Here is a 13,404-nt window from a genome sequence, read left to right on the forward strand (position 1 = left end):
CTGTTCTTGGTATGCCGTGCAGGGGAAGTTTGCATTTTGTCAGCTAGACCTGCCTCATGCGTGGGATCGGTGTACTTTAGGGACACAAGTGCCTCTGTTTTATTGGGAGACCTAAATTGGGGGTGCTATAAAATATTTAAAAGCAGAAAAATTCAGTCTTGGGTTTTATTAAATCCAGCTCTTTTTGCACATTTTGTTTTTATATCCCAATAATTACTGTAGCTTCTGTGTTTGTTTCCATATTCCCCATATAACCGCAACTTCTATGACTGTGGAAAACATTAAACGTCTTTTGACATTTAGGATAGGATTGTATTTACTATTCTGTCCTGTTTGTTCTCGGATCCCATCCATTGAAGATAGTTGAATTTATTTATTCTGAATGCACACAAAATGTAGCTTAATACAGGTTTGTAGGTACTGTAACATCTCAAACATTGCACTGTGTACATACATTGACTCTTTAATATCAATATCCAGCTATCATATGTTTACCTGCCATATAAGCTGATATATATAAAAATTTGTTAAGGCGGGGACCCTAGAAATCCTGTAGTGCAGCCTCTGTTTTGCTGTACTGAGGACCCTGGTCTAAGGTCCTTCTCACCTTTCTGTAATAGTCCGTGAATCATCTAATTTCTAATTTAAGGCTATACTGTAACTGTATGTAAAGAATGCAATGTGAGAAGCCATAATTTTACCAATAAGTGCAGAAAACAGCAAGTTTTTTTGGCACCAGTTCCAACAATATCTTCCCCAGAAATAGCATTCGCAAGCTAGTGCGGAATGGCACCGTAACATGGATGTTACAGAGGAGAGCTCAGGCAATTAAAATTAATAGGTGTCAATGTTCATGACACCTCGAAAATTCAAACTGCACATTGGCAAAAGCAGGTTATTTTTAATATTTCTGCAGCCACATAAATATTCATATTTAATATATTGCAATACCTCATTTCCAAATGGTAGTAAAGCAATTTATATAATATACATGTTTGCAGGTATATATTTTTTAATAGTTGGATAGAAAATAGTATGTGATCTCTCATATCTTTGACCTTACATGGCCTTCACTTTTACTCTGTAATTATATTAAGATCCATGAAGGAGAGAAAAAAAATCAAATTTTGGAAAATGTATTAAAACTTTAGGTCGGAGTTTCACTATAAAACATTTTATACGCAGATACATATATGATGGAATGTTACATTGAAACAACAGAGTAGTATTGTGTATATCACATTGTTGAGATACAATTACAAAATAGTGTATTTAAAACTTTAACATAAAAAAATGCCCCGCATCCAAGGGAGGGCATCTCATTTTAGCCCTATATTCAATAGACTTCTGCGTTCAGATTCATACAAATTATAAATTGAGATTCTTATGAATCCATGGGACCAGACCCCCCATGAATCAAAGCAAACAAAGCAAAAAAGCTCAGAATTTTCTTTCATCCGTTAACTCTCTCTCGTGCTTTCTCTTCAGACCACTTCTGCTTCCGGCGACCGCTCCTGCATCTTCTTCATCTTTTATCTTCTCTCTTCTATCTTCACCCGCCAAACTTCCACCAAAATGGAGGCACTTACTATGACATCCTATTCCCGATCCTCCAATCGGAGGAGAGAACGTCACCAAAAGTCATTTTGCACTAACTTGAACCTAGGGCCAAAATGGTGGTGCCACAAATAATGGCTTCCCTAAAGTAAACTTTTTTTCATACTAATGAGACCTCTTTAGTTATTGTGCTTAGTGATATTTTCCATAAAGTATTAAAATACGTTGCCACTCAAAATGTAATGTGACATTTTATACAATTTGATAAAGTACGTTAAATCTTTATTAAAATTCTGGAACAAATGATAGCATTTTTTTATGAATTTACTTTTATTCCAGTTTTTCTCTGTCCACAAATGTAAAGTTCTGATCTTGTGTTTGTTGGGGCAGTCATCTATATATAATATCGTAAATGACTTACCAGAGAATCTTGGGCATCAAGTCATCACATTGTGTATTGTTTTTTTAATTATCACTTTAGTTGTTTCCAAGCGATTATGTTAAGGTTTGTGCTGTGCGAGTCCTCCAACGTGACAGCTCATGGCATAATTGTTCTCTCTGTACCTTGATTTATGGGTTTATCCGTTTTTTTCCCCGTTTCCTTAGCAACTGGCACACATATCTTTCATACTTTTTTCTGAGCGTTCACAATATGCAGTTCTAATATCACTTCAATTAAAGCTACTCCATAGAACATACTCGGACTTCGCTAAATCTTGACTTTATTTCTTAACTTTTTTTTCCCCCTTCCTCTAAAACTAAAAAGTAAGAAAATAATATAAACAACAATCAAACACATCGATAGACCACAAGGTAAATGGATCATAAAATTAAATTGTTGGTCTAAAAGATATACTTCAGCATTTTTGTAAGATGCATCATTTTAAATATAGTGCTTCTTTCAGGAGACAGATCACTTTCTGCTGCTAACTTCTTTCTTGTCAACTGTATAATAATGCGCCTATCATGTCAGTACAAAATTGGCTTTTTTGTGATATACAGTGTTTGTACTTAAAGGGAAGATGCCTAACAAAAACATTTTGCAAACATCTTGGCAGTGCAAACAGACAAGCACAAATACTTTGGTTGCAAACCCTTTCTGCATATACTTTAACGTTCTTTTGAGCTTCTCATTTTAAATACTATGGATGATACACTACAGCAGGGGCTGTGAAACTAATCAACATGTCTTGTGTATAACTTCTATACTTTTTTCTATCCCTTTTCACTGTTTATATATATAGTGAATGAGTACAGTATTGATTGACCCTTTTTTGTATTTTATTAGTGTTATATTTTCAGAATGTAAGCTTGCGAGCCCAGCCATCTGTACCCTATTTATCATTTTGTCTCTGACAGTTTGAATGGCATACACTGTAGGGTGCCATATAGAGAATATTAATATAAAGTATATGTCGTCCAAGGAACAATATGCTATATTAGCAACTGGATAGGTTTTCCACCCAGTGACAAGAACAACAGAAAGGAAACATCTGTGTATGAAGGGTGGTGTATGTTTGCTTATTTATGGTATGGCGTGTGTGTGTATATAGCATGTGCCAGGGACGTTCCTATGCTGCGCCGATCTTACAAGAAGCAGCAGTATGTAGATGGCTCATGTAATTTCAACATGTGCTGTGCAGTGGGCTACGAGCTGAAGTCACGTCATTTTGTGTCCTCTGTCTATAATCCTTTTATGCCATTTTTGGGGCTTTGCAGAAGTGTGTAGTAATTTAGATGTGCATATATTAATTGAAATTGCTGTCTGTGCTTATATAGATGCACATGAAAACTGTAACTCAGATTGCATGCTTGGAAGCTCTGATCCCAATGTCCGTTTTTATTTTATTTTTTTACGAAATCTACAGAAATGGGGCTAGTGCATTATTCTTGGTTTCATGCTGCTGAGCACACCTGTTCTAGGGTCGCTTATTAATAAATGAATATTTCGTAGAATGTTTCCTTCTAGCATGCACAAATGATTGATTGCATGTATTTATCATGGGCATAAATATGTACACGTGGAAGCTCTCATAGATTAAGGTAGCAAATGATGCACATGGGGATTTAGCACACCTTTTTCTAATATTCCCTAAAGGACAGCAGAATGTCTGAGTGCTGTAGTTTTAGAATCTAGACAAAACTCCACGCAAAGTCTGGACCAACCTGTGAGTCTTTTAACACACTGTAGCTACTAATCCATACAGAAATTGTAATCTGTGAATTGCACACAATTACCTAAACAGTGCTGGTCAACGGGTACTATATGTAACCATTCACACTATCTGTATAGCAACGTTTTTAGGGAAGTTTGTTATTTTCAATGTAGTGGGTCAAAGCATGCCGAGCAGGTCTCCCATGTTACAGATGTGTTGCTACAGAACCGTGAGGGCAGGCTGGCGGTAATACATGGAGCCATACCGCTAGGTGTGTGCACCAGGCATTGAGGGTTGCACATTTGCACCCATCCAAAGCATTTTTCCCTAGTGACTCCTAAACAATTCTGAAGGGCTAGCTGCCTGGAGTGCTTGAAGCCATTTTTGCGAGGGTGTTTCACAAAGGAATACTCTGCATGGGCAGGTCTTAACCACTGATTATGGAAGCCGATTATGGAAGTTCTTGAACCTTCCATCAGCTAATAATGTTCAGTTAGGACCCAGCCCTGTTAGTGCACAGATTGGGAGGAATTGCAGGAGGAATCGTCTGATGTTGTAAACTTTAAATATGCTGAACGCTCTCCACTATATAAATTATTCTTGCGCATTTTAGGGAGAAGAAAATTTGTTCTGATATAAAGGAAGACTAAATGGCAAATTAACAGAAATATTACATTTGTTTTCCGTACAAGTTAGCCCTGCAAGGCCAAGTTCCAAATAATAAAAATAATGAAATATATATATACTGTTTTCAGATATTGCTCTCTTCTAGAACTGCTCTGTTGTTTCCGAAGAACAAATTAAAAAACTACCCCGTTGAGCTTTCCGAGGGCATTGAATTGGTTGATTCTGTTTTTTTTGTAACTTACTGTCAAACTGTTTTCTTCAAACATTGACAGATTTCCCTCTAACCACTTCTCCTGTAAGTCTTCGTCGATACCCTGCTGTTGGTTTTCCAGACTCTTTAAGAGTAAGGATTGCACTTTCACCAGCTGTGCTTATATAGTTGTTAGTGCTCCCCTGTGTATTATATACACTACCTGTAAAGACAAATAAGATGTTGCAGAAGGAGAAGGTACAATATATTTAGGAGTGAGTACTATATTAAAGTAGTGATTTCAAATTGCTTTCATATGACCATTTCATAACAACTGCTGTCCCATGTTTCTCCAAATTTAGTGCTTGCTTTAACCATACCTGTGCCGGGCAGTTTGATCTTCTTCCAAATGCGGCTTTTTAAAGGAGCAGTAAACGCTGTTCATTTACAGTATCTCTGCTCCATTACACCTTAAGCATGTAATCACATTTACAGATAAAACAAGATATAAGAATTAAAAACCATGTGTACTGTACACCCGGGTGAGCAGCCATCATAATTCATTATTGTAAGGCTCAGCATGGTTATTCCTCCCTTGTTCTTCTAAGGGAGGAGAACGGTCATGTTAGTTTTGCCACCTCTTGCCACAAATGTCCTTTTCTCCAGGGTAAAACTTGTCCCTTACTTTGCAACCAAATGTCCCCAAAACCACCCACAATGATTCATGTACAAAAAGTACAAGCTATTGGCAAATTTAACAAATCATTTTAGTTGTGCTAAAAGCTATGACGGTAATAGTTCTTATTTAAATCATGTATCAGTCGTGGACATTGGACTCCGTAGCTTACATGTCCAATGGTATCCATATCATTCATAATGTTTAACGTTTTAAGGAAGCACATTTTTAGTTCCAAAATGTTCCTGAGCAGCTAATTGTCTATATCTATCAGTCTTTTTTTTCAGTTATTTCAAGCTTGTTGGGTGAAGAACAATATTTATAAAAATGTATTTGCCATTTAGCATTTATGTTCCCTGTTTCAGTAGACCCGTTTGACCTTTTACTTACATTAATGTTTTTGGTCTTTATCTCCGCCTGTAATGAAATGCCCTTTTCTGCTTAGATTTTCCTGTCTTCCCTTTATAGGTATATAATGTTTTGTCATTACATTACATTTTATTTATAGAGCGCCAACAGATTCCACACTATTACAATAGGGGGAGAATTAAATTAACTATAGGGTTAAAAGTGGCAAGAACAATAACACATGGTGAGACATACTGCTACAGGAAAAGGGGATAAAGCGTCTTGCAAGACAAAAGCCTTAGTTTTGTTTACATAATAAATAATAAACTTTGCATTGAGTGCTAAATAGAAATCAGAGGTTCTGAATGCTTATTAAAGCTGCTAACAGGAAATCATTTTTTGGAGGACCATGACCACGACCATGATCCTGCTTTCTACTTCTGTATATTGCTTTGCCTGCCTGTTTGTGTTACCTGTGAGGGTCAGCCTATGCCCTCCAGCTGCGGTTATACTTGGCCACTGTATGTAGGTTTAGCTGTCTTTGATCACTAGGTGTAAATACATGGCTGCACCTAAGTGCCCATTTGGTGTAGGCTGGTTTATCTCCCTGTACCTGTCTGTTATACGGGTTCATCTATTTGCCTGCTGCCATGTACATCCCTGTTAATGTGCGACCTGACATTTTACAAGTGCTAAATGTTATTTTTTTGTGATGCTTTTTCTCATATGATACGTCACTCGCTGCGCCTCACCTTCTTCTTTTCTTGCCATGCTCTGTGGAAACTAGGATATCTTGTAGCATGAGCTATTGCTGTGTAAATGCTGTATTTAGTGTGGTTGTCGACACATTTAGGGGCTAGCCTTTTTTTTTCTTCTTACCCAATCACATATTTATTTTCCTGGTTCTTGGGGTTTGTCGAGCCTTGCTATACACTAACATATATTTACATACTTTAACACCATATAGTAACGCACGTGCTAACATATTATGCTTACAACCCCTAACACCTTACAGTAGCACACACACTAACATTCCATGCTCATATACACACATGCTAACACTATACAATCATATACATACTCTAAGGCTATATGTTGACATATACACTCATGCTAATTCCATACATAAACAACACCATACACGCTACCACCACACTCTTATACATATGTACACACACATACGCACACACACTGGCTAACATTTATTAAATTACACACTCTAAAACTATGGACACATACACATTGAATCTGGTACAATAATACAGTAGATATATTGACTCTGGCACTATACAGTTACACATAGTAATCCTAGCACTATACATATACACGCACACTGATACTACAGTATACACTCACACTCAGACTAACTCCAGCACTATATACATATACACACATACATACTGGCTCTATCACTACAGTATACACTGACACTGACCCAGCACTATACATACACACACCAACACACTGACACTGATTTTAGCACTTTACATATACACACTGACTCTGACACCTTAGGATACATGCACTCACATACACTACCCCCCCCCCCCCGCCTCGTGGAGACCAGCCACACTGCTCCTTCTGCCATTGTGAATCCAAAACCCCATGCTTTGCTGTGGGGTTTGGTATATCGGTGTCACGTCATGCACATTAATGCATAGGGTGCCAGATTCACGATGGCAGCCCTGCAAAACCCCCAAAGTGGTTTATAGTCAACCTGGAGACCAGGGTTTTTTCGAGCCCTGATTTAGTGTCTTCAAAAGCATGCATAGCAAATATCACCTAAATTCAGTTCATGGGACAGTCAACTTCCAAAGTCTGTTCATGAAATTATGGAAATGAACATAGTTGACATTATGAAAAGAAGTGTAAACGTTTTGTTAAATGAATCATGAGAGTAATTAGGTTGGTATTCCAAAGGTAACTTGAATTCTCCAAAACCCTAAACATCAAATAACAGAAACATTTATAGTTTTAAAGAGGCAGCCATGTCCAAAATCTATTCTTTTTTCCCCCGGCACCCGCATATAATATGAAAGTGCATAATGCAGGGCAACAATAAGATCATGCATGTGATGGGGCCATCCTTATTCATACTGATATGAAATGTCATTGTGGCAATTTGTAATACTATGCTAAATAACCAATAGCACACAAAGCAATTTCACCATATAAATCTCTTGTAATTCATAAGCATGTTACTTGGTAATATCACAGATGGCGAGACATGCTAAATCATTTGTTAGTGTTTCATATTCTGTTCTGTAAGAAGATTATCCAGCTAAGTGTGTTACAATTTTACTGTATCTACTACCCTAGAAAAGACAAGGGGATCATGAAAGGCCATTATTATACCTTTAATCTTTGAACAGGGCCTTTAGCTTTCTCATACATACAGATGGAAGTACAGTATAACCTATTGATCATTACTAAACATTGCTTGTTTTCTGTCACTTTATTCTTATTCGATATTGTTGTGCTGTAAACATTGCATTATTAATCAAAATATATATAACCCACAGTCTTTGAAAAACAATATTATCGCCATAACAACCAGTTGAACGGTCTAATCCCAACAAGCATGCTAATGGCTGCTATGGTTTTATCACGGTACAGTTGGGCTGTACCAATGGTTGCTGTAGTGGTATGGTCCAGCTATGAAGCTCTAATATCCCCAACAGCTCTCTATTGTCTTTATTTTTGTATTGTCCTTGAAAAGATACCATTTTTACGCAGTAACGAAAATTGGTTATTTCTATACATGCAGAGCCCCATGCACATTCACTGTAAGCTCTTTTAATGAGTGATATTCACTTAATGTCACAAAATATTTTGTACTAATGTAAAAAAAAAAAAAAAAAAAGCTTATCTACATGATTATCTCCTTTTTCTTTTGGTAAAGTCATTTCCTTACAGAAACCAGTCCAAATTTTAAATTTGTAATTCAATTATAGGTTAATGAAGCATTGTAAGCACTATTTATAACCACGTTTTCAAAAAGTCACAAGCCAATTATGCAAAATGTCTATATATCTTTCTGCACCCACCAAAGTAAATAGATTTAACCTTTATATTAATTACTTGTTCATGTAAAGCACCACTTTCAATAATGCAGCATATCCCATAATAGCTTTATTTTTCAAAGACATGACTTTTCGTACATTTTCCCATTTTTAATGAAGAATTTAACCAATTGTGTTCCTATGGACGCTGTATCCTCTATGGTTGCAGGTTTGCATGACAAGCTCATATTACCCTTAGGATAAGTGCTGTTCATTCATTCCACCCCTGCAAGCAGTCACAGAGAGCGGCAGCTCACCAGGAAGAGTACGTCTAGAGGTGGAAGCTGTCTGCTTACTACATGTGAGCACATTGCCCAATAATCTGAGCACGCTGCTTGGTCACTTACTACCAGTAGCTCCTTTCCAAGGTGTGCATCCGCAATAGATGGTGGAATACTTGGGATGAGAATTGAATGAATTGAATGAGCTCAGGCAGATGAATGAGGAGCCTGACAATTACTGCTATAGAGCAGGGAAGGAAGTCAATGATGGCTATTCAGTTATTCACATGAAGACATGGATAAATTGCAAAACAACCATACAGGGAACATGTAAGAAGGGCCGTGTTAGTCCTATATAATGACAAGGTAAATCATTGAAACTTAATAGGTCATCTCATCGATTACATTATGCCCTGTCAGCCCTTGTTATTGAAAAATCTCAATAGGGATGGCCCTTAATGACATGTACTGAAGTTTATGAATTGAAATATCATCTAGAAACTCAGTTAATGAATTGACACCCATGAAATATTATTTCTACAAGTGGAATTATTATTTTCTTTTCTGTACATAAGCAATAATATTGAATTATGCGGCCTGAAATAGTTTAAATTGCGGTTTCATTTTTTCATTCTTGACACATCGTTGACTTTTCGTTTTTGGGGTGAAAGCACTTGCAGTGAAATGTTTGTCAGTTAAAAAAAAAATCCCAAATCTATTTTCCTGTTCCTATCACTTATAACTGTATCCGCCCATTGCGTTAGTTTTACACGGGCAAAATGTTTTATGTCTCGGAGTTAAATGAAAGGATAGTGGTGGATATCAGGGATTGTTGTAATAGTGTTTCTGCTTAACCGTAAATCCTATCTGTATTACAAGAATTTAAGTCACCCGGTGATGAGGGAGGATTTTTATTTTCCAGTAGCTTGGAGGTGAACACACTGTTGAAAATTGTCAAGATTGTCCAAGATTCTGTGTAAAATACTCATCCATCACTGTGAGCCCCTGGTCAGAAAATGACAATGCAGTAAATATCTTCAGCTACCACCTTTTAATGTACAAGCTGTTTTCAGTAGGAATTTCCAGCATTCACATAAAACACACTGTCATGAGTGAGTGCCTGTGCTCCAGAGTCATTACTATTGAAATGATGGAACATCTTTCAGCGGATAACCGCAAAACTTTAAATGTCATATCAAGTTTTTGAAGCCGTTTTCAAACCCCATGTTCAAGGTTACATGAATATTGAATGTGCCTGCATCAAAAAAATTACAGGTCTGTGGGAACAATCTTTCATAGCACAGGAAATTGAAAACACGCCAGTTAAGAGACACTGTTTAACCATATGGCTACATGTGAAGGTTTTTGCTCCCAGTTTTTACCATTTTTGTATTGTTTACATAATATTTCCATAAATATTACATTGATTATTTAAAGTTACGCTCAGCTCTTCTTATGAAAGGCGCCATGGAACAAGATGATGTCATTCATTCATAAACTTACACTTAAAATACACTTATAAAATATTTTCCTGTTACACCAAGAAACATTACACACATTCATATCTTATAACATCCTGTGTTATAAGATTTCATTTTTGACATGAACAAATTATCCAACCTAAGGAAGAGATAATCATTCCAAAGAGACACTTAAAGGTGACCCAGTGCCTTACATGTCCTGCCTTCCAAAGTGAGCAAGTCTAAGAAACTTTAAAGAAAAATACATTAGTTTCAAGGCACAAACAAACCAAAAAAATCGAACTTTTAGCTGCTGAATTTAAATTCAGAAATTCAAAATTACAACACGTCATCAAAGCGATAGTAATTTGAATTTATACAAAAATATTTTTAGTCTTGGTCAACTAAATAAGCATACTGTAGCGCAGACATCTTACTGTACAGCTTTCAGCAAATATCTACTAAAAATGGATGTGTCAGTATAGTAGAGTGGCCATCAGCACAGGCACGATCACCTTCATTAAACTTTAATATGGAGACCTATCACTGCTTACATATAAGCAGTAAGTTGGGTCCTGTCGATGTAGCCATTGGTTACCGTGTTTTTAAATGATAATTTGTTGCATATGGATTAGCACCTAGCTCAGACCACCCCAAAGCAGTAACTGGTCTACTCATTCGAGATGCTACAACCTTTAACAATATTTAACAATATGTAATGTATGTGTAATTTCTATTTTTATAGCAACGCTGCGTATAATGCTCTTCCTTTGCATACATTTTCATGGTATTTGAATATCGTTTCCTACAATATTTGAAAAATCTAAATCCCCCCCCCTCCTGCAACGTGTGTGTGTATGAGAAACTATGAAAGCCAAAAACCACGAGCGATGTGTTCGCCTCTTTAAAGCTTCTGTTTAACCATTCCTTGCAGATGGCGTCTTGTAAAATGAACTAAGTCAAGATCATTGTCTTCTAATAGAAGTTTCCTCCAGTAAAATAAGACTGGCAGAAAATATGAGAATATCAAATTGCCCTGGGAATTAGAAAGCATTATTCTAGCACAGTGTTTATAACCAGTAAAACAAGCCTACATTTTCCTTCTAATGGATGCAAAAGGAAATAAAATGTTTACTTCTGCACTGTCCTGTTTATCAAGCCTATTTTATTTGGAAGTACAAATTACTGTGATAGAGATATATTACCATCATCAATATCCTGCTTTCTTGGGTCAGATCTGCTATAAACAACTACCTTAAAACTAGCTTCATTCCTGGGAGACGGTCCTTTTAATGCCAGGATATTATTCTTTATGTGTTGTTTTTTTTTTCATTTTTGTTGCTGGTGGCCTTAATATACTGCATGTTTTCTAACTTTTCTGTTTATGCCCTAAATTAACACTAGTTTGTATTGCCTGTGCTGGCGGCTGCAGAAAACGCTATTTCAATGTAATATCAATGTTTGGTTTTTTTTTCTTTACAGAAAACCTTAAACCTCAGTTTGAAAGGTCCCGATCCCGGACAAATATCCATTCCAACCAGCCAAGAGCTCCTGTTGCTAAGGAACTTAGCTACGAATCGGAAACTCATTCCTCCACGACCCGGAGCAAGGCTGTTAGTAAGAAGGAGGTGTATAACACTGAAGGCAACAGAGATAAAGGATCAGGTCAAGGCTCAACAAAAACAGAGTCCATTCCTGAAGTTGAAGCTCTTCTTGCGAGATTGCGTGCTCTGTAACATCATGGCTTGCAGGGAAATAGTTTGCAACAGCTGATGACCAGTCACAGTGTATACAGCTTTGTACCAAATGGGTTTATTTCTTCTTAAAAACAAAACAATGTGTAAAAGCTGTGTTTATCATAATAGTAATTTAAATAGTTTTGTTTTGGTTTTCTTTACATAAAATCCTGTTTACCTTGGAAGGGTTAACTGCTAAATTCCAATTTGTCACTTTGTTCTTGTTGTCCCCTTTTGCTTGTGTACTGGGAGCTGCAGTCGGCCGTTCGAGGCACGTCAATAACTGTCTGCTGGATCCTTCCAAGCTAGTAGCAGGATTTCATTAAAGTAAAGTTAGAGCTTACTAATGAAAATATAGCTCATATACGGAGAAAAGGCTGGGTTTTTACGTGCAGTATAATGCCTTTAATAATATATTGTCAGAAATGCGCCTGTTGCGGTATACTTCTATTCTGCTTTGCAACGAATTTGGAAAGAAAAGATAATGAAAAGTATAATGCTTTTACAGAGGGTATTTGTTCTGCAGTACATTTAATCTCCAGCATATTTAAGAAGTTTTGTAACCGTATTATTGGATAGATAAAGCGTAAGATAAATTACATTTTGGATCAATGAAAGTGCAATTCCTTCTTCAAAAGTTTTGCGATAAGCAAAGGAGTGAAAATGCGATATATCAAAGCAGAGACGAGACCAAGAATTGTTATAAACACACAGATATATGTGCTTTTTTATATGTGTAGAGTGTGCAAAAGTTATACTCTGTTTACTACTTTATATATATGTTTATGTAAATAGAGAAATATACCAAAAGATAAAAATATATAGTTTTCCACATCCTGAATTCTAAAAATTCCAGAACACAAGTGCTTACTTTCTTTATAAGTGATGAACATTCCCAGCCATCTGAAAAAGCAGACATGTTCCAGGATTCTGTTTGTGTTCCTGAAATCCATCTAATTAAAGACAATCAGCTTTGTGTATTTTCACATTTATTTAACCCTACAATATTTAGTCTGTAGTGCCATAGTCTGTTTCGTCTGCAAGGTTCGCGAGTTACCAGAGCGTATATCTAACCTACAGCACCGCAGATAACCATATAGCTATATATCCAGGATAGTGTTTAGCGATGATTGGTGCAATCTAAACACAAATATACCACGCACGCACGCTGAACGCTTTTAATATTTGCCGGAGGCCTAGTATATTAACCTTGACATTTCTGCAGTGCTGACGTTAAGCCATTTTCCAGACATCTTAATATCATATAGCTATTGAGATGTTGTTTGGTTATGTCTGCAGCTCTGAACTGTCCCCTGTTTATAAACACTACAAATCAATTATTTAAAAGTATTGCTAAATGCACAAAGACCT

The 13,404-nt window shown here is 36.6% G+C and overlaps 1 protein-coding gene across 3 annotated transcripts in view; it reads left to right on the plus strand.

Annotated features, from left to right (window-relative positions):
- Positions 1 to 12,121, plus strand: part of DIAPH3 (diaphanous related formin 3) — a 276,383-nt gene extending 264,262 nt beyond the window's left edge. For all 3 annotated transcript variants that reach the window (XM_053455426.1, XM_053455428.1, XM_053455427.1), the window contains one exon: positions 11,780 to 12,121. In XM_053455426.1, the coding sequence (XP_053311401.1) occupies positions 11,780 to 12,033 (254 nt within the window). In that variant the 3' untranslated portion in view covers positions 12,034 to 12,121. The remainder of the gene's footprint in view (positions 1 to 11,779) is intronic.
- The last annotated feature ends 1,283 nt before the right edge of the window (positions 12,122 to 13,404 follow it).

This window comes from Spea bombifrons, chromosome 2, assembly GCF_027358695.1.
Source record: "Spea bombifrons isolate aSpeBom1 chromosome 2, aSpeBom1.2.pri, whole genome shotgun sequence".
NCBI classification, from domain to species: domain Eukaryota; kingdom Metazoa; phylum Chordata; class Amphibia; order Anura; family Pelobatidae; genus Spea; species Spea bombifrons.